This window comes from Lissotriton helveticus, chromosome 2_1 (assembly GCF_964261635.1).
Source record: "Lissotriton helveticus chromosome 2_1, aLisHel1.1, whole genome shotgun sequence".
Lineage (NCBI taxonomy): Eukaryota > Metazoa > Chordata > Amphibia > Caudata > Salamandridae > Lissotriton > Lissotriton helveticus.
Window position 1 is genome coordinate 765,502,231 of NC_136059.1, and position 25,274 is coordinate 765,527,504.

The following is a 25,274-nucleotide window of genomic DNA, read 5'->3' on the forward strand; positions in this document are numbered from 1 at the left end:
TTTTGAATTCGTTTTGGCTAACTTGTAGGTCCCAAACTTCATTCAGGCCTAAAGTTTTTAGTCCTCTCGCCCAATATTCATGCCTTGCTTGCCATCATTTCGTATGCAAGCTGGACCATAGGTGTTGCCCTAGGCTGCCTTCTTTTGACGAATTTAGTTTGTGGCAGCACGTTAAGAAGCTCATCAATCTGGCCAGTGATTGGTTACAGATGCCCAGTTCCAGCCTAATTTGGGCAGGCAACGTGTATGTTGGTAGCTGGAAAACTGTTCTGAAGATTTTCGCAATGATTTTATCTAGTTGGCCACTATCCAGCCCTTTTAGCGCCTCGCTTCCGTACGTTAGTGTAGGAATTACTCTAGCCTGTGCTGCCTGCAATGTTGGGGCGAATGTTGGACCAAGTAGTTTTTTTATGAATAGAGCTGAGTGTGAAAGCTAGCGCTACTCCCTTCTTTTTTTGCTCTTCTAGGGGGGTTCATGTCTTCCGTTGTTATTGAAGAGAACTCCTAAGTACTTGTGGCAATTGGATTCTGCAATGCTTTCGGAATTTAGGACCCATGCCAGCTTCTGGGGCCATACTGGACGTACCACCAAGATTTTAGTTTTCTTATTGTTTATCTGGAGCTCGTTCTTGATTGAGTATTCAGCAGTAGCGTCCATAAGTCTTTGTAGGCCAATCTTTGTGTTGCTTAGGGGAACTACATCGTCGGCGTATAGGAGATTTGACAGCTGAAAACTGGCTAGTTTGGGAGCATGAGAGTTTACCTTGTTTAGAGCTTCCGGGAAGTCCGATAAAAATAAGTTAAAAAGTGTGGGGGCCAGGACACATCCTTGTTTTAGTCCTTTCATTGTTACGAATGGGCTTGACAATCTGGCGCCATTCCCAATCTTGATCCTGACCCATGTGTCCTGGTCCAGTAGCTGTATGGCTCTTAGAAGGCCGTTTGGGATGTTCATTCTGGAAAGCTTCTGCCAGAGCTTGGCCCTGTTGACGTTGTCAAATGCAGCTTTGTAGTCTATGAATCCCATGTAAAACGGACTAGTGCTGGTTTCTGCCTGGTCTATCAAGCAGGCGAGAGTCATAAGATTGACCGAGGTACCAGTGTCACTTGTAAAACCGGTTCGGTTCGAAGAAATTGCTGAATGTTCTTCGGCCCATGCCTGAAGTGAATTGAGCAGTATCCCAGCGAAGTACTTAGCTTCATTGTCGATAAGGGCAACCAATCAATAATTCCTTGGAGATTTATTGTCCTCACCTTTGAAAATTGGTGCAAGAATTGATCCTTGACAAGAGGGCGGAATGATGTTTTTTGTAAGATGGAAGTGAAGAGTGGAGATAGCTTAGAAGCCCAGAAGGCCGAATCCTCCTTGAACAAAGCCGGACGGATGCCTCCTGGACCTGGAGCTCCATCTTTCTGGCCCTTTTCGATCTGTTTTTCGATTTGGTCCTCTGGGACTATACTATGTTCAATACTGCTTAGATGATTTAATCTCGCTGTTAGTTTTTCCGGTATTTGGCCTTTGTAGGGAAATTCTTCCATGGTTAGCGTTTTAACAAGTTGCTCTGGAGGCATGTTCGCCGCTTTTGGAGCTTTGCTGTCCTCTTCGCCGGGACGCTGATCAGGAGTGTTTTCTTGTCGATCATTGAAGTGGATGTGCAAAAACGAATACCACTCAGACTGCAGTATATTTGATGAAGCAGCTTTCGGGACATTCCCCCCAAGACTATTGATGGTACGACAGAACCTCGCAGAATTATTTGACTTAATGTCTTGATATAATTTAGCTGTGTAGAAAAGTGCCCCTTTTGACATGGTTACCCCCCCAGTTTTTGCCTTGTATCTGATGCAACTTGACCAAGAGTGTGCTGGATTCCTGCTAACCACGTCTCCAGCGCCAGTGTTCTACACTGTATCATTATTCCACAATTGGCACCCCTTTAGAATCTTTGTAAGTCTTATCAGAATCCTTCATCTTGTATTGGAGAGAATTAGCCTACTAGGGTCAGGGTTATGCCCACTTCCCACTGGAAGTGGTCATATAGATGGTGTAGTCACCCTACAGGTAGGCATCCATTGGCTATTTCCTGGTACTCCCCTTACAGCCCCTAAATTCAGTATTTAGGTGGCACCCCTTGATCCAGAACTTCAAATTCAATAGATGAACAGAAGAAGGAAGAAAAAGAGTCGCTGCCTGGCGAGAACTGCCGCAGAACTTTAGACAGTCAAAAACTCAGACGGTCCTCAGCCCTCTCCTGACAATCACTACAGAGTGACTCGTCCGGCAAACTGGAGAACTTCCAAAGCCATGGGTAGCCTGTCAGCACTTCAAAGGTCTCCCTTGGAATAGAGAGCTACTTCCCTTCAGTCCACAGGCACCGACAAGCAGAGTCCGGTAGACACCCTTGCAGACCACAGCCTTGTAGATCTCTGGTCTGTCCGACGCCACAGACAACCAGGAGAAGTTACTCGTGCTCTAGAATGTCAGATCTGTCACCCCACCGATTATGAACAGAAAAGGATCAACCAGAACCGTACCAACCCTTAGGGTACTGGACACGCTGCATCAAACACCGACAGTGAGAGCCCAGTCCAGACTCTCACTGCACCAGGACCAAGCAGACATCGAGGGACATCAGCACAACTGAGATACACGTCTAGCATTGCCCAACTGCCTTGATTTCTCCTCTTCTAGCAGATTAGATCATTCAATCTCATCTATTACAACTATGTAGATGATATTCAAATCTTTCTAACAATGGATGGCATGTAAGACATATGCAAATCGAGACTTGACAACTGCAACTGTGCCCTACAAACATGGATGATGAGTAACCTCTAAAGCTCAACAGAACAAACACCAAGATCATGATCAGTGGACAGTGTCACAAACACCAGCATACCGCCACTAATTCAGGTCCCACTAACTACATACTGTAACCACTTACCAACACCTCATAATGACTACCATATAAGGTAGGACTGTAACAAAGTCAATCCCAGCAGATATCCTCATCATCTCTCTCTCCAACTTCTTTTCCAGAAAAATAAGCAAAAATCTACGAAATCGACAACTCTATGCAGTAACCAGCTTAGTGGACTGTGATCATAAGAAATTTGATAAAGGGATCTGCAGAACTGATCAAAGCTGCTACTGTACTTAAAATCATGAACTCTGTGCCTGTATCTCACACTTTTTCATCTATAACACTTCTTCATCTATCACACTTCCATCACACTGCATCCGATAACACAATACCCACACCTTAGTAGTCATCACGCACAACATAGAAACATTTTCTACATAGGATCAATACAAACACAACCCTCTTTCAACCACTCGCTACATGGTGTAATATGCAACCCAAATAGGCAAGTGTGTCAGCACCGCACATAGGTGAAGTAAGCATTATATAAATGTTACAATAAAACACGGCATGCTAGGTTTACAGCAGTGAAATCCAAAAGATATAAATGAACCAGAAGGGGGCTACGCATGGAATGCAGTGGTAGATTTGCTGTGGAATTATTGGGGTTAAAATAAACTTTGAGATACTGATGACGATTAAAAGCTGAACATTAGGCCTGAACGGAATTTCAATTTACGCTGGAGTTAGCAGAGTAATTTTGGTTATTCCGTTTAACCTTTGACTCAAACCCGATTACTCTCGCTCGCGTAATTCAGAGTAATTTAGTGGAAAAAAAATCCTAAAGGAAGACCACATTTCTAGTGGGGTGACGCTCCTCTGCCAAGACTTGGTGCAAGGTGTTCCCCCAACTTACTCCAGGCATGAAGCGTTAGTTTCTAGCGCAGAATACACCCTTGTGCCCATAAGTGATGCGAGGATGCAATTTTGCCTGAAGAAAAAAACATTAAATGTAACAGAACTTAAACAGGGCTAGCAGCTGTTCGTCCTCACTAAAAGTAAAATGATAATAACAATGTTATCATTTTATTTTTCATTATTGGCAATGCAAAGCTGCCAAGCTGGTGTGGGCGGGGGAAGGAGTGGTGGCACTCTCATGAGTGCAGATGAGGGGTTTGGCTGGCCATCTCTGGTCGGCCAAACCCCCCATGAGCCCTTACCATGTTCTCCAATGGGCTGTGTGTTACAGCCCGATGAAAAAATGCCCACTCCCTGGCTGACCACCGAACCACGGCGCTCAGACCAATAACATCGCTGAACTGCAGAGTTGTGATTAGTGCTTCCTCATTCATCGACCTCAGGAGAACGAGGACTGAGGAAAGCTGCCGCTTGCAAGGTAAGTGTTTTTTTTACTTTGACCCTTTTGCTAGTAAGTGTCTTTTAACGTCATAGACTTTCTTCAGTGGAAAAACTACTTTATGCGACCAACTAATACAAACTACAACGTCCTCCTCATGTAGCTCTTCCACCCTCAGATGAGGGCCTCTCTCTCAGTTTACATGCGTGTTATTACAATTTCAGACCCTTCGGAGTCTTGGTTGTATCTCGACATTCCAATTTTCTTTGAGAGTGAAGGGTGTAAGCACCAGAGGCCGAATAAACAGTAGAAAACAATTTAGCTGCCTTCTGCATTATCAATTGTGAAACATCTTGCTGCATGTTAAACTAATCAAATATACAGTCAATTTATACACCGAGAAATAATACAAAAGCAACACATGGGAAAAGAATATGACCACTTGCTATTGGTACTATATCAGAAGAATGGACTGCGGTGAATGCAATTTGAAAACTAATATCTACTAAAATATTAAAATCAAAATACAGATTAGAGGAATGAGAGAGTCATTTGGAGATAGCCCAAAAAACAAATTGTCTAAATTGGAAAAAAAGAAACCTTGACCACAGGAGATTACAGAAGAAAAATACTGTAATAGAATGGATGTATTACAAATAAAACACAGAGGGTTTGAGGGAGGTATTAGAATATATTTCAAACAAGTGGAAAGAATTTTTTCTAAATGGAGTGAAGAGTATGAAGAATGCATAAAATATTTTCCCTGATATGTAAAATTAACTTTGTATTTATAGTTACCGTCCTTTAACGCTTGGTCATTACGGTCTCTCTACGTACACAATAAATCACTACTTTCTGCCATCTAATGCCTCTTTTTTGCTTCTTTACCACCTAGTTGATTCATAAGAATTAATGTGATATTTAAGGAGTGCGAACCTAGTTGAAAGGCAATGGAGCACTTGAGCATTATCACTCTATTCTTTTTGGAATTTCATCAAATGCAACTCATTCAGAGCTTCAGTGTTTGCCATTCAGGTCTCCTAAATCCACCCTCCCAACACACCAGGACACATCCTCTTCTTCTAGTAGCTCTACTAAGGTTGATTTCTAACCACTACATTATGCATGTACCTCTGTCAAAGCAAACAAACATACCACCATCAAGGAAGTTGTTTCTTAATCATGCATCAAAAAGGGGATCTCAAATGGGACTTCAGTGGCCATTCGGCCCCAAAGACAACGGCCCTCAGGCCACACATACGTAGCTGTGCTCATACTTGACCACCATTCATGGAAAACTATCACACAACTGGAAAATGTTCTTCTGGTAACCTGATTAAAGGGCACAGAGAACTGAGCTATGCAGAGCGGCTCAACCAGTGGGGTCTTATCTCTAGAGAAAAGCTAGGTGAGAGTGATAGGAATGGAACATATGCAAGAGAAGCCACCAGGACACCATCAATGAAAGGACACTACACAGAATTCAATGTCACCGTCTCTGACTGGAAGGAAAACATGCACACTGTCACAACCTTTTAGGGTAAATAGTTCAAATATATCTTTAATCGAAGGCAAAACCTGAACCCTCTATTAACTAAAATCCATGAATGGACCATGATGGATCGTGAGGAGGAGAATAATGATTGCTGATGTCAAAGTCTGCAAACTCCTAAATAAATAATCATGCCACAATGTATCTGATGTGTTTCAAGGTGCTGCCTTAGTTGATGAAACTTCCCTGACATAAACAGTAAGTACTATTATTTTTGTCTCACAATATATTACAAATTAGATCTTAGAAATAGAAGAAACCATCACTCAATAATCCTGCTTCTCCTTTGAAACATACTAATCCTGTAAACATAAACTGGTAAATAAAACAGATGCATTTCGACATATATGGTACAGGTATTTATTTTAATCCAAGATCATGGTTTGTAAATATGAAATAAAATTCCAAAATGTCACGCCTTTCTTCATTTTTAGGCTTCTATGAACCGCACAAGCAATGAGTCAACGAGTGCGTGAGTAGTGTGAACCCCAAAAATTTAGGGGTCCCATCCAGTAGATTTACCGAGCCCCCAGAGAAAACTGCAAGTTTTGAAGATAATAGTAAAACTAGCTCGTGTTTCTTACTTATCCCACTCAATAAGACTAATGTTATGTAAAACTGGGATGTTTGGAATCAGAAAATCTGTCAGAGAGCTATATTGAATAGGCATCCTGCAAACCATATAATATACTCACATTTTATGATGATTTAAAATTATTATGTGCTACTCTTCTACAAATCATGCTAGTAAGCATTTTCATTAAAATAATGAATAGCTCTGCGACTGAATATACGGTCAGAGTAAAAACGAGATATACATTATTCATCACACATCTCGAACCTACCAGTCTAAAATCATTAATTGTATTGCAGCATCATTTGTCGGTTTATAAAAGTAGATGAGCCATAAAACCTCCAGTATATCAGTATGAATGAATGCATACTACCAGTAGAGCGCACTGCTACCACAAGGGAAGATTTGGCGCTAGGAACATACAAGAATGTCGAGAAAAGGAGACTGAGATCTGCAAGAAGGAAATGTCAGGTTTTGAGATATCTCCTAAAAACTGCATTGTTTTGTTGACTGAAGAATAAACTGGAGAGGAAAAGGAAAAAGAGGGGACTCCATTGTGCGAATTCTGGATTTTTTGAACAGTTGCCAGACAGGCCCTGCTAAAAAGTGAAGTAAGACAGTTATATAATAAACTGTGGTTTACGTCCATATCACCAGCATAATTAAAATAAACCAGAAGACTCACAAAACTAAAACCTCAAGCGGTAACCTATAAGAAATAAAATAAAAAACGATGTGAGAAATATTATGTGATTGGCACGTTCCTCTGCGCCACCATGTTAGTCCACTCTGCCAGTCTTTACAACAGGTGTCCCACTTCTTTCCCCGAGCAGAACGCAATGACATCAGTTAACATTTCACACCTGGGGTCTGGAGGTGTTGAAACAGCCACTGTCTGCAGAAGAAATAACTTGTAAAAACACTTCAGTGGAAAGATGTTTCGATTATCACAAAGTGGTGCTGTTTCAAAGAACCTCCATTTTCCTAAAAAAAAAAAGGACAGTTCCCGTACGTGAATCAGCAGGTGGGACATGCCAGTTCTTAAAAATAAAAGATAATTTAATGTAGCCTCTTTAATGAGGCATTTATTCTTTTTCACACAGGCTTCTCTTTATTACAGGCTTTTTAACTACAGCATTATGTATTTTTTTTTACTGCTGTTACCAACAGCGGTGGTAGCAATAAGCTTCAGGGGCTGCCTTCGAAATCATTAATGGTCTCACATTTGTAATGAATAAATACAAGATACAAACTAATTCGCGACCTAATTCAGTGAAACTTAGGTGTTCACTTCCAAATTCCACATCATAATTCACAAAATAAGGAAAAGCATATTTTTGAAACACAAAAGACACTTGCATCTGTGGAAAAAAATAGTATTCCGAGTTACCATTATTGTAAGTGTTAATGGGGGATGAGGGGAATTACAGGAGAGATACACTTCATAGGGAAGTCAACACCCCTAGCAAATTAGTTTGTGGGTATTCGAAAATACTTTGGAAGACGATTTTTCACCCAGGAAACACATGCAACACACTATTGTACACGTCAGTGTCTTTCCGGGGGGTCTCGAGGGGGTGGGCGAAGGAAATACCGCCCATATTTAATGAAGCTGCAAGAATACAGGATTTTCCGAAGGGGAAGCATTTCTCAGTAAGTAACGAAAGCTCTGGGTGTAGATTCCTGATTTTTCCAAGGTGGACTTTGTGAACCGACCCCAGAGAGAGACAGAGTGCAAGGCCACCAAATCTGAGCGAGGGTATTTGGCGCACATCATCTATTGGGGCCCATCGGGAGACGGGGAGGGGAAGAACCGACCGGACACAGGTATATAGTGTGTTAAAGGCCGCTTTTATTGGAAACAGGTGCATCCTGAACATACCCCAAACCTTGGCCTTTGCCGCACAAAACTAGGCCTAACTAAATAAACACATATCTGCCAATCCCCCCACCCCCACCCCTAAACATTTCCCCAAACAACCTCATAAACCTCTTTATTATGTACACAAACGCCTGGCTCAATGTTTTATAACCTCTGCCCTATGTACACTCCCTCCCTTCTAACCAGTAAAGTTCCTTCCTCCTATCCTATCCCCCCATTATAACTAGAGAAAGCGCCAACCTCGAGAACACAACCCCAGCACCTGCTCCTAGCGACATACTCTTTACCCTACCACAGAACACACCTGTAACCAACAAAAACCCTTTGCTATCCCCCCCTTAATCCTATCCCTTCACAACAGGGTGGGAGGGTGGGACAAATAACTCCTAACCTAGCCCGGCTGCTGTGTCGCTGTCCCAACTACTGGTGACAAGTGACCTAAAATGGCCGCTTATGTATCCCCCTAGCCCAAAAGGAGCCCAAAAGACTGCCACCCAGCCCAACCAGCCCAAAACAGACCTTCCTGTGTCCTGCCTTCCTGTACCCCTCCCCTTCCTCCCGGAGCCCCAAAATCCCCGGGGGGGCGAGCCTCCCTCCGGTCGGCCACCCCCCGCAAAGCCCCATTGGGGCCCATCGGGAGACGGGGAGGGGAAGAACCGACCGGACACAGGTATATAGTGTGTTAAAGGCCGCTTTTATTGGAAACAGGTGCATCCTGAACATACCCCAAACCTTGGCCTTTGCCGCACAAAACTAGGCCTAACTAAATAAACGCATATCTGCCAATCCCCCCACCCCCACCCCTAAACATTTCCCCAAACAACCTCATAAACCTCTTTATTATGTACACAAACGCCTGGCTCAATGTTTTATAACCTCTGCCCTATGTACACTCCCTCCCTTCTAACCAGTAAAGTTCCTTCCTCCTATCCTATCCCCCCATTATAACTAGAGAAAGCGCCACTCGAAAGCCTTTATTACTTTCGACCCCCCCCCTAGGACCTCTGCACCTTCGGATACCGTCTGACCCCTATCGCCCTGTCTACCGCCTCCTTCAACTGTACTACATAAAGTTCCATCCCGTACCTGGACAAATGTACCCCATCCTCTAAGAAAAAATATATGGCCCCATACTTCAACTCCGGGTGTTCCATTCTTCCCAATCCCTCCTTCTCGCAAAAGGTCCTCATCTCTCTGTTAATCTTCCTCCTAGTTCTATCAATCGCCCCAGGTCTCACAGCCCCCCTCCAGCATCTCCTCGGAATGAACTCTGACCAAATAATGTGACACCCTGCCCACTGTCTCTTGATCTCCAACAGATCCCTCCGCATCTGCTTCACCAAAGCCAAACCCTTACATTGCACCAGGTCGTTCTCACCCAGATGTACCACTAAAACATCCGGGCACACCCCACTCCGAACAATGTTATTTAACACCGGCACCAACTCGTGCCAACGCATACCCCCTTTTCCTCTCCAATGGCACCTAAACAACTGTTCGTCTAGTTCCAGGTTCAAATTCTTGCATTTCTCCCATTCGGCCTTTTCCGCTCTTTTAACAAAAGAATGTCCCACCACATAAATGGACACTGCCGCCACCGTAGGCCCCGCCACTGCACCTGAAAAGAGACACATGTAAGTACCAAGTCCGCACCCCTTCTCATTCCACCGCCACCCCTCGCAACCGGACGTACGTCTTAAAACAATCCGATTTCCAGCGCCCCAACCGCTTAATGTCCTCCTTCCCCCAACCCCGGCGCGCCGCCTCCGTCGCCGCCCCGATGCGGAAGGAATGTGTCCCGAAGTCTTTTGGATCCTCACCCATGGACCGCAGGGCGTGCCGCAGGACCCATAACAACTGCGCGGCCGTCACACGTCCCGCCTCACCCCTGTCAAAAACCTCCGTACCCGCCTCAGTTCCCCCGGCCGCTAACCGCCTTCCCCACGCCACTGGACACACCGCCTCCTTGTCTCCTGGCCCCAGTACCACCCACGTGCCCCTCTCCCTTTGATCGGTTTTGGAACGTCGCAGCCGCACGGCAACCTCCCTGCCCCTGAACTCCACGTCCCCCCACCTGACGCCCGCCTGCCCCTTCAAACCCACCAGCTCTGATACCCTAAAGGCCCCGAAGTACAACCACGACATCAATGTGGAAAACCGCACCGCCTCTTCCTGATCTCTACATACCACCGGCATTCGATTCAACAAGCCCCCCAGCATCGCCTCCGTAATAGGCCGTCTCTGCCGCACCCGGGCCCCTTTCTCTCTCTCCCAACCTTCCAAAAGACGCCCTCCCAATTCCCCCGCCGAGGGAGCGTAGCCCCACCAAAGTTTACCCATAAACGCCACTCCCGCCAGTTTGCCCGCAATAGTCACTCTCGCCAAACCTCTGTCCATCAATCCCAACATGAATTGCACCACCTGTTCCTCCCGACGCCACTTGTCCCGCTGCCTTACCGCTCCAAAACGCAGAAACTCCAACCAGGCCTGTTCATAACTCTTCCACGTAGACACCGCCACAGACGACCTCACCAATCGAACGACCCGCGCTCTCCCACTAACCACATCTCCTCCGGCACCTTCGTCTTGACCGCCTCCGCCTCCGTGGCTAGCCCATGGAATCTCCGCCACTGTTGACGAGACAAAGCATCAGCAATGTCATTGTCCACTCCTGGCACATGTTGTGCCCGAAACAAGATATTGTTCTCCAGGCACCTCAACACAAACACGCGCATCAACTTCAGCACCTGAGGTTCTCTCGCAGACTGCCGGTTCACTACCTGCACCACCGACATATTGTCCACCTTGAACAACACGCGCCTATGCGCCAACTCGCGCGCCCACACAGTCACAGCCACCACCAGCGGGAACAACTCCAAAAAAGCAATGCTCCTCCCCCCCGCTTGCCATCGCTCCGGCCACTGTTCCGCGCACCACCGACCCGCCCAGTAGAGTCCAAAACCGCCGACTCCCGCCGCGTCCGACGACATTGTCACGTCCCACTCCCACTCCTCCGGCGGCGCCATGGGAACACCGTTGAACCTCTCCAAGAAAGCCAACCACATGCACAGATCCTCTCGCGCGCCCGCCGGCAACCGTACGTGGTGATGAGGCATCGACAGCCCAGACAACGCCAATCCCAACTGTCGACAAAACGTCCGCCCCGCCCGCACCACTCGGCACGCGAAATTCAGGTGCCCCAGCAAAACCTGTACCTCTCGCACCAACACCTTCCTTTTTGCCAACATGTCCCTCACCAGAACTACCATTGCCGACCTCTTGTCCTCCGGCAGGCGTGCTTCCATGGCCGCTGAATCGAGCTCTATCCCGAGGAACGACAGCACCGTGCTGGGCCCTTGAGTCTTCTCTGGCGCCAAAGGCACCCCCAAGTACTTCATTAAGTCCATAAAACTACACAGCTGCTGCTGGCAGTCCGTTGAACCAGGGGTACCCACCAGGAAGAAATCGTCCAGGTAATGCGTAATCGCCTCAGAGCCTGTGCGCCAGGAAAAAGCCCACTGCAAGAAGGAACTGAATCGCTCGAACAAGGCACATGACACAGAGCACCCCATCGGAAGCGCTCTATCCACGAAAATCAACCCGTCCAGCTGTATTCCCAGCAACTGATGATCCTCCGGGTGGACCGGCAGCAACCTGAACGCCGATTTCACATCGCATTTTGCCATGAGCGCCCCTCGCCCCGCCGTCGTCACCAGTTTTCGCGCAACGTCCACAGATGAGTATGACACCGACGCCAAGTCTGCCGATATGAAATCGTTCACCGACGCGCCCTCCGGCCACGAGAGATGTTGAATCAAGCGGAATTGACCCTGCTCCTTCTTCGGGACCACACCAATGGGCGAAATGATCAGATCATCCAAAGGTGCCACCACAAAAGGTCCCGCCATCCTCCCCTCTCTCACCTCTTTAAAAAGCTTCTCCCGGACGATGCCCTTGTGCGCGTTCACAGACTTCAGGTTCTCCGCCCAACGAGCAATCCGCGGACCCTCGTACCCCAACCGGAAACCCTCCCTGAAACCTCGACGCAGCACCGACGCATCATCCGCCCGCGGATACACCTCCAAGAGTGGTTCCAACCGATCCAGCCTAACCGGAGTACGAGCCTTTTCCCAAGGTACTCGCCCCCCCTCTACCCCCCCCTCTCCCCCTGCCGGGTCCGGGAGCCGGGAATTGACCCTGTGAGGGGCCTCCCCAAAGCCCCCAGCAGCGCGATTCGGGATGTCTTTTACCACACGAGGAGCACTCGTGCCTAAACTTGCACGTCTGCCGGAGGCAGGAACCCCTGTTAAAGTCCCAACAGGACCCCCCGCTCTGGAAGCTCCCGGCTCCCCCCGGCCCCACCCCCCCACGGGTGGGGCGAGCCGAAAAGGGCGTGGAAGTCAGTGGCAAACCACTGGCCGTGTAAATCGTGCGGCCAAATTTCGCCCCACTCATTGTCTGCTGGTAAAGGTCCGCATCCAATTCCCCCCACTTCGCCTCCGGGTCCGACGCCATACGCGCCCGAAACTCTTCATCGTAATGCGACCACGCATTGCCACCGTAAGTCACCTGCGCCCTCCGTACCACGTCCATGTACTTGAAAAGCGCCACCGCCCGGTCAGGATACTTCTCGCAATAAACGCTCGCATAGATTAAGAATGCCGCTGACTAGTTCTCAATAGTGACCGGCACCCTCGGCCGCCGTGCCAATTCCTGTTCCTCCTCCTTCGACCCTTCTTTTGCCATCAACTCCCTGTGTAGTAACCTAAATATCTCAACATACTCCCCCTTCCAAATCTTTTCCCTGGTCGCCAAAGACAAATGCGCCCCCAACGGCTTCGCCACACCCATGTACGGCAATTTCTTCACCAGAACGTCGCAGCTCTCTTTCCCCCCGACACTCGACGCAGCCGCTCCCCCTGACCCCCCGGCCGTCCCCGCGATCCCCGCCGCCGCGCCCGCAACCGGGCCCTCGCCGCTCCCCGTCGCTCCACCACTCGCTGCCACTAACGCACCGGAGGACTCGCCCGACCCCGCCGAGCCGCAACTCGCTTCAGTACACACGCCGGCATCCATCACATACCTACCCTTCACCAGTCTCACCGTATCCCCACCCTCCGCATCCGTCCCCACTGACACGTGGTGACCTCCAACACCACTACCCCCCGCCTTGCCTCCTTGAGGCGTGCCCAAGCCACTCCCCGACCCCGTACTGGTCTTACCTGGCGTCAAGGCTGGCGTCCTCACCGGATCCCGCCGCCTAACCAGATCCACAAGGGGGGCCGTCACTCGCGGCATCACTTGCCGGGGGCATTCCTGCAAAACACTGGCAACAACATTACAAACCTCCCCGTCCTCCCGCAACTCCCCGTCTTCCTCCGACTCCAACTCCGCACTCACTGCTTCCGCCACAATCCTACCAGGAGACACCCTACTCAACCCTGCTCTGGCCCTACACTCCGTCATCAAGGCCCCCAGATCTACACTCACTCTCCGTCTACCCTCATGTTGGTAAGCAGAAGAAACCGTTGCCTCGTTGCTCCATCCCCGTCCCCCGGCGGCCGGATCGACCCATCGGGAGGGGGGCGCTGGAGATCTGCTTTCCGTCCATCTTCGCTCCGACCACCCCAGGTCCCTCGTTGGAGCGCGACCGCCCGTACTAGGCAGAGCCGGCCCATCCACTCGGCGGGGTGGAGCCGCATGCTGCTCACCCGAGCCCCTCCCCCACTGCTCCTGCCAAGAGAAAAACGGGGAAGTCCAGCAAGCCGGGGCATAACCATCACCACTACCTTCCCAACCGCCTCTCCCCCCTGTCGCAGAATGTCCGCCCCTCCACGCCGGGCGACCCCCCCACCCACTCTCCCCCCACCCCCAGCTTCCCACCCCGCCCGGGCCGCCTCACTGTCCTCCCCCCACATCCCCCCACCCACCCCACCCACGCAAATCCCCCCTGCTGCTCCCTCCCGCACCCTCAAAACTATACGCACCCCCGCTACGTCCCCCAAAAAACCTCTCCCCACCCCCTTCCTCCCCCACCCCCCGGCGCATCCCCCAACCCCCCACCTGCACCCTCCTACCCCCTTGCGCACCCCCTCCCCCCAGCACCCCCCGACCCCCACCCAGGGATACCAATCCACCACCTATCGGGTTGTCCTGCTCCTCCTCATCGCCCACCACCTCCTGTCCACTCTCACCCCCCACTCCTTCCTCCTCCTCCTCCTCCTCCGTCTCCTCGATGAGCAGCGGTGAAACCCCCCCAACTCCCTCCCAAACACCATGCCCCGCCTCCCCTGTACCCCCCTGCCCCCCCTCCAACGGCCCTTCGCCCCCTTCCCCCTCCAAACCCCCCCCGTCTTCCACCACCAGTATCCCCAGGCCCCCGGCCCCTCCCCCCTCGCGTCCCTCGCCCACCCCCTCCCTCGCGTCATTAGCAGGCCCTACACCCCCGACTACCTCCGCTCCCGTTCCTTCAGGGCCCTCCCCCCCCGCCCCCCGTCATGTCCGCCCTCCCCCAACCCTACCGCGTCTCCCACAAAGACCAGCGGTGCCTTCCTGCACGGACCGCGCCTCTTCCCCGGAGCCTTCAGGCGCTTCGGCGCCCCAGCCGCCATGAGTCCGCCACCTCGCGCCGCCCTCTTCGCGGCTCCCGCCCCCTCCCCCTTCCGCACACGTGACCGCGGTGGGTCACAGGCCGCCACAGCTGCCGCGGCGCCATCCGCAGCGCGCCGCGGTGGCCTTACCCGTACTCCGGTGCGCAACAGATCGGTCCTCCCGGCCTCTCCCAGCAAGCGAAGAGCCTCCCGCACCCTTGGATCTGTCAGATCGTCCGCCGCCATTTCGCCTGCTCTCCGCGTCTGCCTGCTTCCACCGCGTCACCGACCTCCGCACCAATCAACCAGCGACCAAGTGAGTCAAATACGCCCTCTCTCACGCTACAATCTAAACGTATGCCAAACTAACAGTACCCACCACACAAAACACTATCACCCACAAATAACTCCTAACCTAGCCCGGCTGCTGTGTCACTGTCCCAACTACTGGTGACAAGTGACCTAAAATGGCCGCTTATGTATCCCCCTAGCCCAAAAGGAGCCCAAAAGACTGCCACCCAGCCCAACCAGCCCAAAACAGACCTTCCTGTGTCCTGCCTTCCTGTACCCCTCCCCTTCCTCCCGGAGCCCCAAAATCCCCGGGGGGGCGAGCCTCCCTCCGGTCGGCCACCCCCCGCAAAGCCCCATTATAAGTTCCAACTACAGCTTCTAGATGCAGAGACAACTCACTGTGAGGCAATCAAAAGAGACAAGAGCGTGAGATAAGAAATGCTCAAACGTACTGCTCTCATTATGACACATATGGCAAAGCCAAAGTAGCTGAATACAACTGTCACTGTGAATTTAAAATTGTCAGAGCTAAAGATAATTTGTTGATTTAAGTCTCTTGCTTCAAAAAAACATTTTAAATGTTAATTTTGCCCTACAGAATCGAAAGCCAACATTTTTAAACTTATTCCAGAGTTAAGTACATCGAACATTGCCCCTTCTTTTGTAGCTTAAGGTATATTTTTTTTCTAGACCATTTAACCTCACTTGATTATGGGGCGGTTTGTCTTTATGATGTCCACGGTATTCCTTCAGGAGTTTTTAGGTTTCGCCTGGCGTTTACTGCGCAAGCAGTATCGCGCAGGCGAAAACTTTTGTAAACAGTATGGAGCTTAATACCGCCTCTGTCTTCCATTGGCTAGCTCCATAAATGGAGGCTAGCCATTGGAAGACAGATCTGCCCGTCATTGCCGGAGCAGATTCGTGGGCGTTCCCGCGATTTTTACTCATCCCACCCCTTCCCCTACGTCATGCGGCGGTGGGCGTGTGTGGACGTGTTTTTTTTTTTTTTCTCGGTCATGTTTTTCGCTTTCGGTGGTGGTGTCAAGAATATAGTCTCTGTTCCAACCCTAACTTTGAATCGGGCTTCATAGCGCTGCATTGACATAGCTAAGTGCTACTGTTACCCATTTTTATCGTACTCATTGCATCGACCTTGGAAGGAAGGAAGCAGGCTGAACGGGACTTGTTAAGCACTACCTTGTGACGTGCCAATTTTAGCGCTTCCCACCAACTAGTGTGAAACATACTGAGCCATGATTCCAGCACATATGTGGTACAATACATGTATCTGAGTAGACATCTGATACATTTTGTGTGAATTACATTTACATGCATAAGAATCAGAAAAATTACGCGTAAGCTGCATTAATGTAGTTCATGTTTTGCCTGCCTTGTTTGTTTTCTACGACCCTTTCAAAATTGCCCTTCGAAGTTTGCTTTCCGAGTACATTACTTCTGCCGTTGCACTTTAAGCACGTACACGTCATCCCCAGAAATGATCCTGCCTTGTATGTCACCTAGTACCGACGGGTGACGATTAGAGGACGGACAATACACTTCCACAATCAAAACAGTTCAAGACATCAAACTGCGCGACACAGAAACACCTTCACAGATGATGCTTATGGACGTTTTTGATTTTAGCCATGGAAAAAAAGCCTGATTTCATCACAGGGAGCAAAACATTCTCACTTAAGTACTTCATTATAAATATACAGAGCAAAAGAAAAATAGCAAATCACTCTATCTAGGTTAACCTTTGTCCCCGTCTACGTGTCTTTCACCCCAAACCTTTCAGCTTTCTCTTACTGGTTCTGAAGGTAGGTCAGGAGTGGACCCTCATTGCAGCGTTTCCCCCCTGTCACCGACCCCCAGCTCACAAAGACATGCTGCATCGCCACCCCTGGGCACGTCTGACTTCCCCCGGGCCTGTGCTCTCACACAACATGATGCGAATAATAATGGAAGCCCGATCGCTGCGAATTAACCTTCAACCTGCGGGTCGACCTCTGCACATGCCGCCCCCCAGGAGCTGACCTGCTCCCCCGAGGCCTGGGTGTCGAAGAGGGGGGGGGGCGCAGGGCCCAGGGGCCTGCTGAGGCCACAAAATGGTTTTCACGTGAGCCGGTGCCTTAAATTGTAGCTTGTAGTGTGTAGGGCCGGCTGCACGTGTGAGCGTGCAGTAGGTTCACCCACGTGTCCCTCCGGCACCGGGTTCAGAGTAGTGTGTGGGCGGGGAACCCTCAGCTGGAGTTAATGTGAGACATGAGGCAGCTCCGGTGCAGTGCACTGTGTAATCCGCGGCAGAGCCTCGCCTACTCTCAAGAGTTCATCCCTCTCACCTCAGCGCATACCCCTTCCCTCTTTGAGAAGTGTTTGCCCCCCACCCCCTGCTTCGTTCGTGTTCCTGGCCTGGGGTATTTGCCCTCTGTAGTGCTGTATTTCCCCTTTCCAGGGAAGTCTGTTTCAGCTGCTCTCCAGTGAAGTTTTTGCCACCGCCATCTTTCATAGTTCAGCCTCACTGGAGCAGTGCTTGATGTCTTCTTGTTCTCTATGACACAGGGTGGCCTCATGAGTGAGTAAACGCCTGCTCTTCTAAAGGATGTTTTGCTTCATAGGGTGAGTTCATAGACTTGGCTGAGTTTTCGTGGTGGGTGATGTTTATTACTGGACAGGGCGCCCTTGCAAAGGATCTTTTTATAGTGATGGGTTTTATGCATGGTCCTTTCCATGGTGGTTGATGTTTTTACTGGAGGTTGCTTTTGTTGATGGGTTTGGGGTTTTTCATAAGCTCGATGGGAGGCTGAATGCTCGTGAAAAGATGGTTTTCTTGATGAGGGTGTGTTTTGAACAAGGATGACCGTGTTTCGTGGTGGGTGATTATTTCTTTTTTATTACGGTAGTATGCATTGTGGTGAAGGCTGCTTTGTTGATTGGTTTAAGTTTTGAATAGAGATGATGGTGTTTCATATCAGGTAATCGTATTGAGCATTATATCATTCTATGAGGTTGGATTTTTATACCTCAGGGAGGATTTACTTCATTCAAAAAGGGCTCAAAGCAGGGCTCTATTTTAAACCGGTAAAATTCTTAAGTTAGAGAGCCATTAGATAAATCACTGGTTCTCCGTTCATTCATATAAGCCCAGAAGTAGATTTTTAAAATCCTTTTTGAACATGAGGTTAGTGCAGAGGGTACAATAGGTCTCACATTTGCGAGAGATTAAGCTACTGGCAATGTAAATGACAATGCCATTTATTTATCTGTTTTCAAAACCAACACATAAATACAAAATTTGTCATTTACAATGCCAATAGCTCTAACTTTTCCAAAGGCGAAACCATTGCATTGTAAATGCTTGTTATTATTCCAGGGGGTTTACACCATCTATTTTTTTTATTTGTTGTAAGCATTTTAAAATGGGTTTTGTTGAGTTACAATAAACAAAGGACACAAAGAAAACAAAAAAGCATATCATTTGAGACAATATGTTATAAGTTGGCATAAGCAGGAAAATCAAGCATTGAATCATGAAGGAAATGCAAAAATATTACACCATCTCAATAAACTGAAGTCACCTCCAAACGGGGAACATCCTTTACAACGCAACTTTTACTCCGCACTACCATTACGAAGCAGCTATTACAACGCAAGTCGTTACAACGACTTGCGCTGGAGGGCGCTGTAGGATAGGGAATAGTTTCATTTTCTATCCAACACCTTCCCTACTATCCACGGGGACTGGAGTTGGAATAGAAAATTAAACTATTCCACTATCCAGCGCCCCCCAACGCAACAACGACTTGCGATGTAAAAACTGCGTTGTAATGGCATGCGGAGTAAAAGCATGCTGTGATGTCATACATCCCCTCCAAACCAAAGTATTGCCACCAGGGCCCTCAAATCTTTAGATGTGTGCTTAGACAGCTACTTGCCTGTTACATTCGCTTTTCCAAACATGCACCAGGTTCCGTATATGCTAGGGCTTTATCGCTACGCCAAAAGCGTACAATATCTCTTTTTGCCAGGAGGCATCTTATTGCCAGCAGTATGCAGGTGTGGTGTGTACCCTCCAATTCTCCCAAGACTCGAAGTATACCAATTTTAATGGGATAGCTGAAAGGGGCTGCTGTGTTCTTGAATCAAAGTCAAATATCTTGACCTAAATTAGCAGCTAATATTTGCTCATCTCTGTATTGCATGGAATAAGTCACACTCATCTGCTATGTTATATACCGGGGTCCTCTGATGAGACCCGTATAAAAGCTAGGATCTAGCATTTGAGTTGTGTGTGGAATGCATGCACGGTCAGAAGGTAGATTCCCTTGCAGTTTACTCTAGGTTTTCTATGGCCATAGTTACAAAACACAAATCTAGGCTAGTTTTTCAACACTATACAAGACAAACAATGCATAAAAAGGATTAAGCACAAAGGTAGGAACATGGGGTTTCAAAATCATACAGGCAGCTTTAACGCCAAAGACACATTCTCTTCAACAGCTCCCCAGTCGCCTTGTGACAGAATGTTTTATCAGCTTTGCTTGGTCTGTCCTCGGCTGCTGTGCATTGTCAAAGCCCTACGTTCAGTGCCTTGGTCTTGAATTGTGGGTCTCCGGGTGAATAGGAGTATAATCACCCAGTGACAATATGGCAGATTGGGGAAGAGGGCTCATTTGCACTGGATATGAAAAGAAGAGCGATAAATTGGGTTTGATTGGGCAGTGACTTAGGAATAGCTCATCTCTTAAGGCCAATCAGCCAACAGAGACAGATTTATTAATTATGCAGTTTTATATAGCAAAGACAAGACTGGAGGGTGTCAAGAGTGTTTAACAAGGGAATATTTCCACAAACCATCAACAGCCCTTACTACAATCATGTACTTGACGAATGGGGTCTGGTAAAGCATGGTATTCGTTCCTGGTTAGGGACAGGCAAGGAGAAGGTGGAAATGTGTTTTAAGAAAATTTGCTTACAAAACAGAAATATACAAAAGTATTGTGAACTTACACATTTGGGCATAGATCTTCTCAATCTAGTAGCTTGCTAAAGTTTGTATTGTAGGAGTTTAGGTCTAGATGGTAAGATGGTTTCTTAGTCTACAGAGTTCTATTAACTGCAATTGATGTGTGGTTGGGATATTTGTTTTCCAGTTTCATCTTGAAAAATTCATATAGAAGGGATAGTTCTGATGTTTGGAGGCAAAGAGTTCCAAACTCTAAAACTCTAGATGGGCTTCCTGAAAATTATTGTTTCAATGTTTTTTGTTCCTTCAGAATTAAAATTTTGATAAGTAAAGTGTTTAAGCTCCTCAAAGGGCATCGTCCTCCTGAGAACAAGAGTTTCTTATTGAAGTAGTTTGGGGTGGCCTATCTAGAACGTTATGAGTGATACAGACAAGTACGAATATGTTCCTTGCTTCAGTGGCAAATTATTTCAGGGTGGTAAGAATGGGTTTTGAATTTTATGGATCCCATGAACAGTATGGTGCTTTCATGTGATTTTTCACTGAAGGTGGGTGAGGTGAACTTTGAGAATTCCTACCAGTAGGGAATTGGTGTAGTCTAACTCAACAGAACTAGGGCCTGAACAACTTGTTTGAATTGAGGAATTTGAGTTAGAACTGGGGTCCCACGGCGAGGCTATTGATGTGCAGCTGTAGGTTTAGGTGATTGTATAGGATGACATCCAGAGATCTTCTCTACAATGTTTGGGTTGGTGTTGAGTAATGTTCTCTCTTTGAACCAACTTTGAGCATGTCTGTGGCAATTTTGCAAGGTGATCAACACGAATTCTGTTCCTAGTGGATTCAATTTTAGATGCTATTTTCTCATCCAGAATTGTAGTTCATTGACAATTTGCAATATGAGTTTGGCATTTTTGGAAGCTACATTTTCAAATATAGCTGAGAATCACCAGCATAGAACTGATAGGTGGCACTTGACTGATTAAGAAAGAAGGTTAGTGGTGAAACTCAAACATTGAATAGTGTGGGTGAGAGTATGCAGCCTTGAGGGACTCTTTTGCAATGTATCTGTGCTGGGGATAGAATTAGCTATTGATGTAAGGACTACAGCTCAAGAGTGAGGAGTGATCAGAAACATGAGAAGGCATACATCTCCATAATTGAAGATGTTTAACGTGTATCAACCATTTTCATGGTTGTGGTTTCAGCAGTGCCTCCTGTTCTAAAGTTGGATTGCAGTTCATCTAGTAGATCATAATTTTTTTCAGGTGGAGTTTGAGTTGAGGTTCCACATAACCTTCCAGTACTTTAGCCAACAATGTAAAATTAGAAATTGGGTGGAAGGTTTTACAGTTCTATTGATTAGTGTCCTGCTTTGTTTTTGTTTTATAGAAGAGGAGTGACCTGAACTATTTCTATGCAGTATGGGGCTTATCTAGTTGCCACAGGGGGGTTTTCTGAGGTTCAGCCAGCAAGACACAACTGTTTGACTGATCTCCTTGAATCGAGAAGTTGGGAAGGACTCAGATATGTTAGAGGAGGGTTCCATCTTGGCAATGGTCCAGATCTGGGATAGCTCTTGGGAGTCAACACTGTAGATTGCTTTACAATTTCAAACTATTTTTTGGAACAATCCTTTACCTGACTGATTCCTGCTTTTATGTATGCTGATTTGGTTTTTAGTGTGTGTCACTTGTATTTATGTCTTTTTAGCAGTAGTGCCAGTTCCGTTTTTTGGCAAGAGATTTTGATGCCAGTTCTGTGTCTTGTCTCTGATGATTTACATTTCCTCATTAAGTTTCTTCAAGAACCTGTGGACAGATATTTATACATTTTCTGTCACTTTTGGAGTGGTCTTGTTCATGATTTCCGCCATGATCTTGCACAATGGTTTGTGTGATTATCTATCTTGTTTGATGGGGAGATGCTCTGTGGTTCATTGGGCATTTCGGAGGATAGTGTGGCATGAGTAAACTTTCTATGTTCTCTGACCCAATGTTCTGGTCTTTTTGGCAGGTCACTGGTTTATACAGCCATAGAGTGGAGAAAGAAATGGATAATGGATCAGGAAACGATCTGACCACGTTACTGGCAGTATGGAATCCTTCCTTACACTCCCGTCCTTTTGCAGTCATTAAGTCCAACGTGGATCCCTTTGTGTGAATCAGATTTTGAGGATTGGAGAGACATGGCTGGTCATTCTGACCACACCAGTACAGGATGAAGTCTCCAATGTACATATAATTCCTTTCTATGATTATATTCATGTTAGTAAAAAGGCTGGCAGAAAATGATGTTACCTTAAAGTTTTTACTGGGCATTCCTCTGAGCCTTGCTATGCTTTAACATTTTTGTGTTTAAACCTTTCGATGTGTCAGAGGAGGAGGTTTTCTATGCAGGTACTCAAGGAAACTGTATGAAACAATGTAGGTAATTTTATTGGCTTTTTAATTCACGTCTTGCAGGCCGCATGGCATAAATCTCTGAAAGTGCCACCCACCACTCGGATGTCTACAATATTGTGGTGTTGTGTGGTGAAGGTCTGTGTTCACCCACTCATTCCGTCAATAGAGCACAAATAAATACATTTTGTACGCTTTCCTTTTAAATGTAATATTTCAATTTGAAATGCGTGATTTGTCCTACACCACATGCACTTGCAATTATTGGTCATTTGTATTAAGCACTCCAAATTATCCAGAGAGTCACTAAGGCTTTTGTTTAAAACAAAGGGAGATCTTTGTTTCAGTCAGAGACTACAGAAATTAGCAGTACAGCATACTTGACTCTACTTAATGAAAAATACCTAGCCACTGAAAATAATGAAAGACCATTCTGCTGCAAGCAAAAATAAATTGCTTTGGAACCAAAATGAATCTCCCTCCACAACAACTCCCACACAATATTTTAGTCTGCTTCTAATAGCAAAGCGTCTTATTATGAGTGGTCTTCGGTTAGCCACAAAATCACGGGTACATTTCTTCTTATGAGTCCAAAAACATTTAGGTTTATATTAATTAGATATAGCAAAAATATTAATTGTTGGAAGCTAACAGTTCCATCAAGATAGATTTATTGAACCTTCGAAGACACCAGATTCAGATTTGTTTAAAATGGGCGCATTTGGCATCCAGGTTCAAATGTCCTCTAACGGGTTATAGCTGAAAAATGGGCAGGTCATTTGAAATCCTTGCAAAGCACTTACTTACAGGTCTAAAAAAGCATATTCCAAATGTCATGGTAATTAGGGCCTGGGACATTCTCACATATTGGTGGAAAAGAATGCAAATGATGGCAGAACTAAAAATAGCAACTGTCTAGGACACAGGCACATTGCTAACAGAGTATATGATTAATACACAATATACTTTGGACCAGAATCAGGCCTCTCCAACGAGTAGCTCGTGAGCTACTGGTAGCACTTCAGTGTGTATCTGAACCTACTACTCTGGAACCTTTTTTTTGGTTGAATTCATATACTAATGCCAAAATTGTGTATTCAATATGAAAATGTATACATTTTCAGAACTCTTAAGCTGATGTTTTTGAAAAAAAAATGGTTGAATTTCCAAAATATATTTAAAGCTGAACATATGTAGCTCAAAATTTTAAAAAGGTTGGCGGACAGATGTATGTAGCACTGGTCGCAAAATATTTGGCACAAGTTGCAATATTTTGCAGCTAGTGTGGTCATTTGTGAACCTACCTCTATACTAATAGTTTGGTTTGCAAATTAACTTTGCCCTGTGGGTCACAATTTGACCTACCTCAGAATATTAATGAAGTAGGTTTCAAATTGGTACCCAGTTGGGCTCACAGCCATCACAGGAAGGTAAGCAGACTACGTCTGGAATTGCTTTAAAATAAAGCAACTATTTTGTTTAAATGCAACCCTTTTATCCGAAAAGGAAAACGGGAGGCATTTAGAAAAAAAATGTTAATGTAACATTTTTCGAGAGTAGGTGCCTACTCTTTAAAAATGTTTTCCCAACATTCAAAATGTTTGCAGAGTGCTTACTACTATATGTTTGCATTCGGTAAAGTAGTATACCATTCAGATTCAGCATTGGGAAAGGACTCCCAAAACACTCTATTCTACGTACCAAATCGGTATTTGGTCACAAACACAAATTACACAATACACTCAACATACAGCATAACACAACACACAACATATACTTACATACACAAAGGCTCTTTAGGCCAGGTTTCTTCAACCAATGGCTTCTGTGGTCAAGCCACCTTCAGCCATTATGTTTTGCTGCTACTTATCTTTTTTTATTTGTAGAGAAAATAATACTTCCTCGACACCTCTTTCTGTTCTTTTTTCCACCGCTACTCAATCTCTTGACCACTACTCCCCACCCCCAAAAGAAACTTCCATGGCAGCGGTAAGAACCCCTTGGCTGCACCAAGCACAAACTGAGAACTCTCTTCCCTCTGCATCTACAGCAGCCCTGTGAGAGAAATGGAATGTGAATACACAGGAGTCCACCAGACTTATAATCGTTTAACAAAACCTCAAATCAAAACAAATACAAAGTAGGCCTGGCAGACCCTTGCCTCCTCTTCCTGTTCCCGTTCCATCTGCCCTATCTACTCCCTTCCTTTTCTCCCATCCAACTACATGGTTACTCCAAGGTTCCAACAAGCAAAACGTGGATTTCAAAGGCTAAACATTTGTGTTTACAGGTTGTCCATGCTGAGCAAAATGAAGCAGAATACAACGGATACTTATAGTAATATTTTCCAGTAAACTTGGAAACTATCCAACTTTTAAAAATCAGTAAGCACAGACTGGCTTCAAAACTACCTATTATAATCAAAAACGAAGTGTTAAGACACAAGACGTCCCCACCTAAGCAGAGTCCAATTCACATATGGATATTCATACATACAGAGAAACCAAACACATTGAAACACATATAGGCACATTTACATGCATTCAGTAAACAGCCTTTAAGACGATATCTGAACTCCACATGCCTTTTCCATTCAGGGTTTACAACGCATATGTCTTTACCATGCGTGCCTTTACAATAAAAAAGTAAGTAAGTTTGCAGGTAAGTGTATTATACATATATGTATATATTTTTAGGGTTAAGGGTGGGTGTAGGGTTTTGTGTAGTAAGCGTATTTTTAGGGTTTAGTGTGGGTATGGGTTTGTGGGTGAGAAGGAGACTTTTAGGGGTTTAGGG

The 25,274-nt window shown here is 46.6% G+C and overlaps 2 protein-coding genes across 2 annotated transcripts in view; both read right to left on the reverse strand.

Annotated features, from left to right (window-relative positions):
* The window catches only part of FBXL17 (F-box and leucine rich repeat protein 17), a 2,072,621-nt gene that overhangs the window by 245,955 nt on the left and 1,801,392 nt on the right, over positions 1-25,274 (reverse strand). The window lies entirely within an intron of this gene.
* Positions 8,659-14,042, reverse strand: LOC144819494 (uncharacterized). Its single transcript, XM_078677354.1, has 2 exons — positions 13,452-14,042; positions 8,659-10,859 (listed from the first exon to the last, which is right to left on the reverse strand). Exons 1-2 carry the CDS (start codon positions 13,693-13,695, stop codon positions 9,889-9,891), a joined length of 1,215 nt encoding a protein of 404 aa, XP_078533480.1. The 5' UTR covers positions 13,696-14,042; the 3' UTR covers positions 8,659-9,888.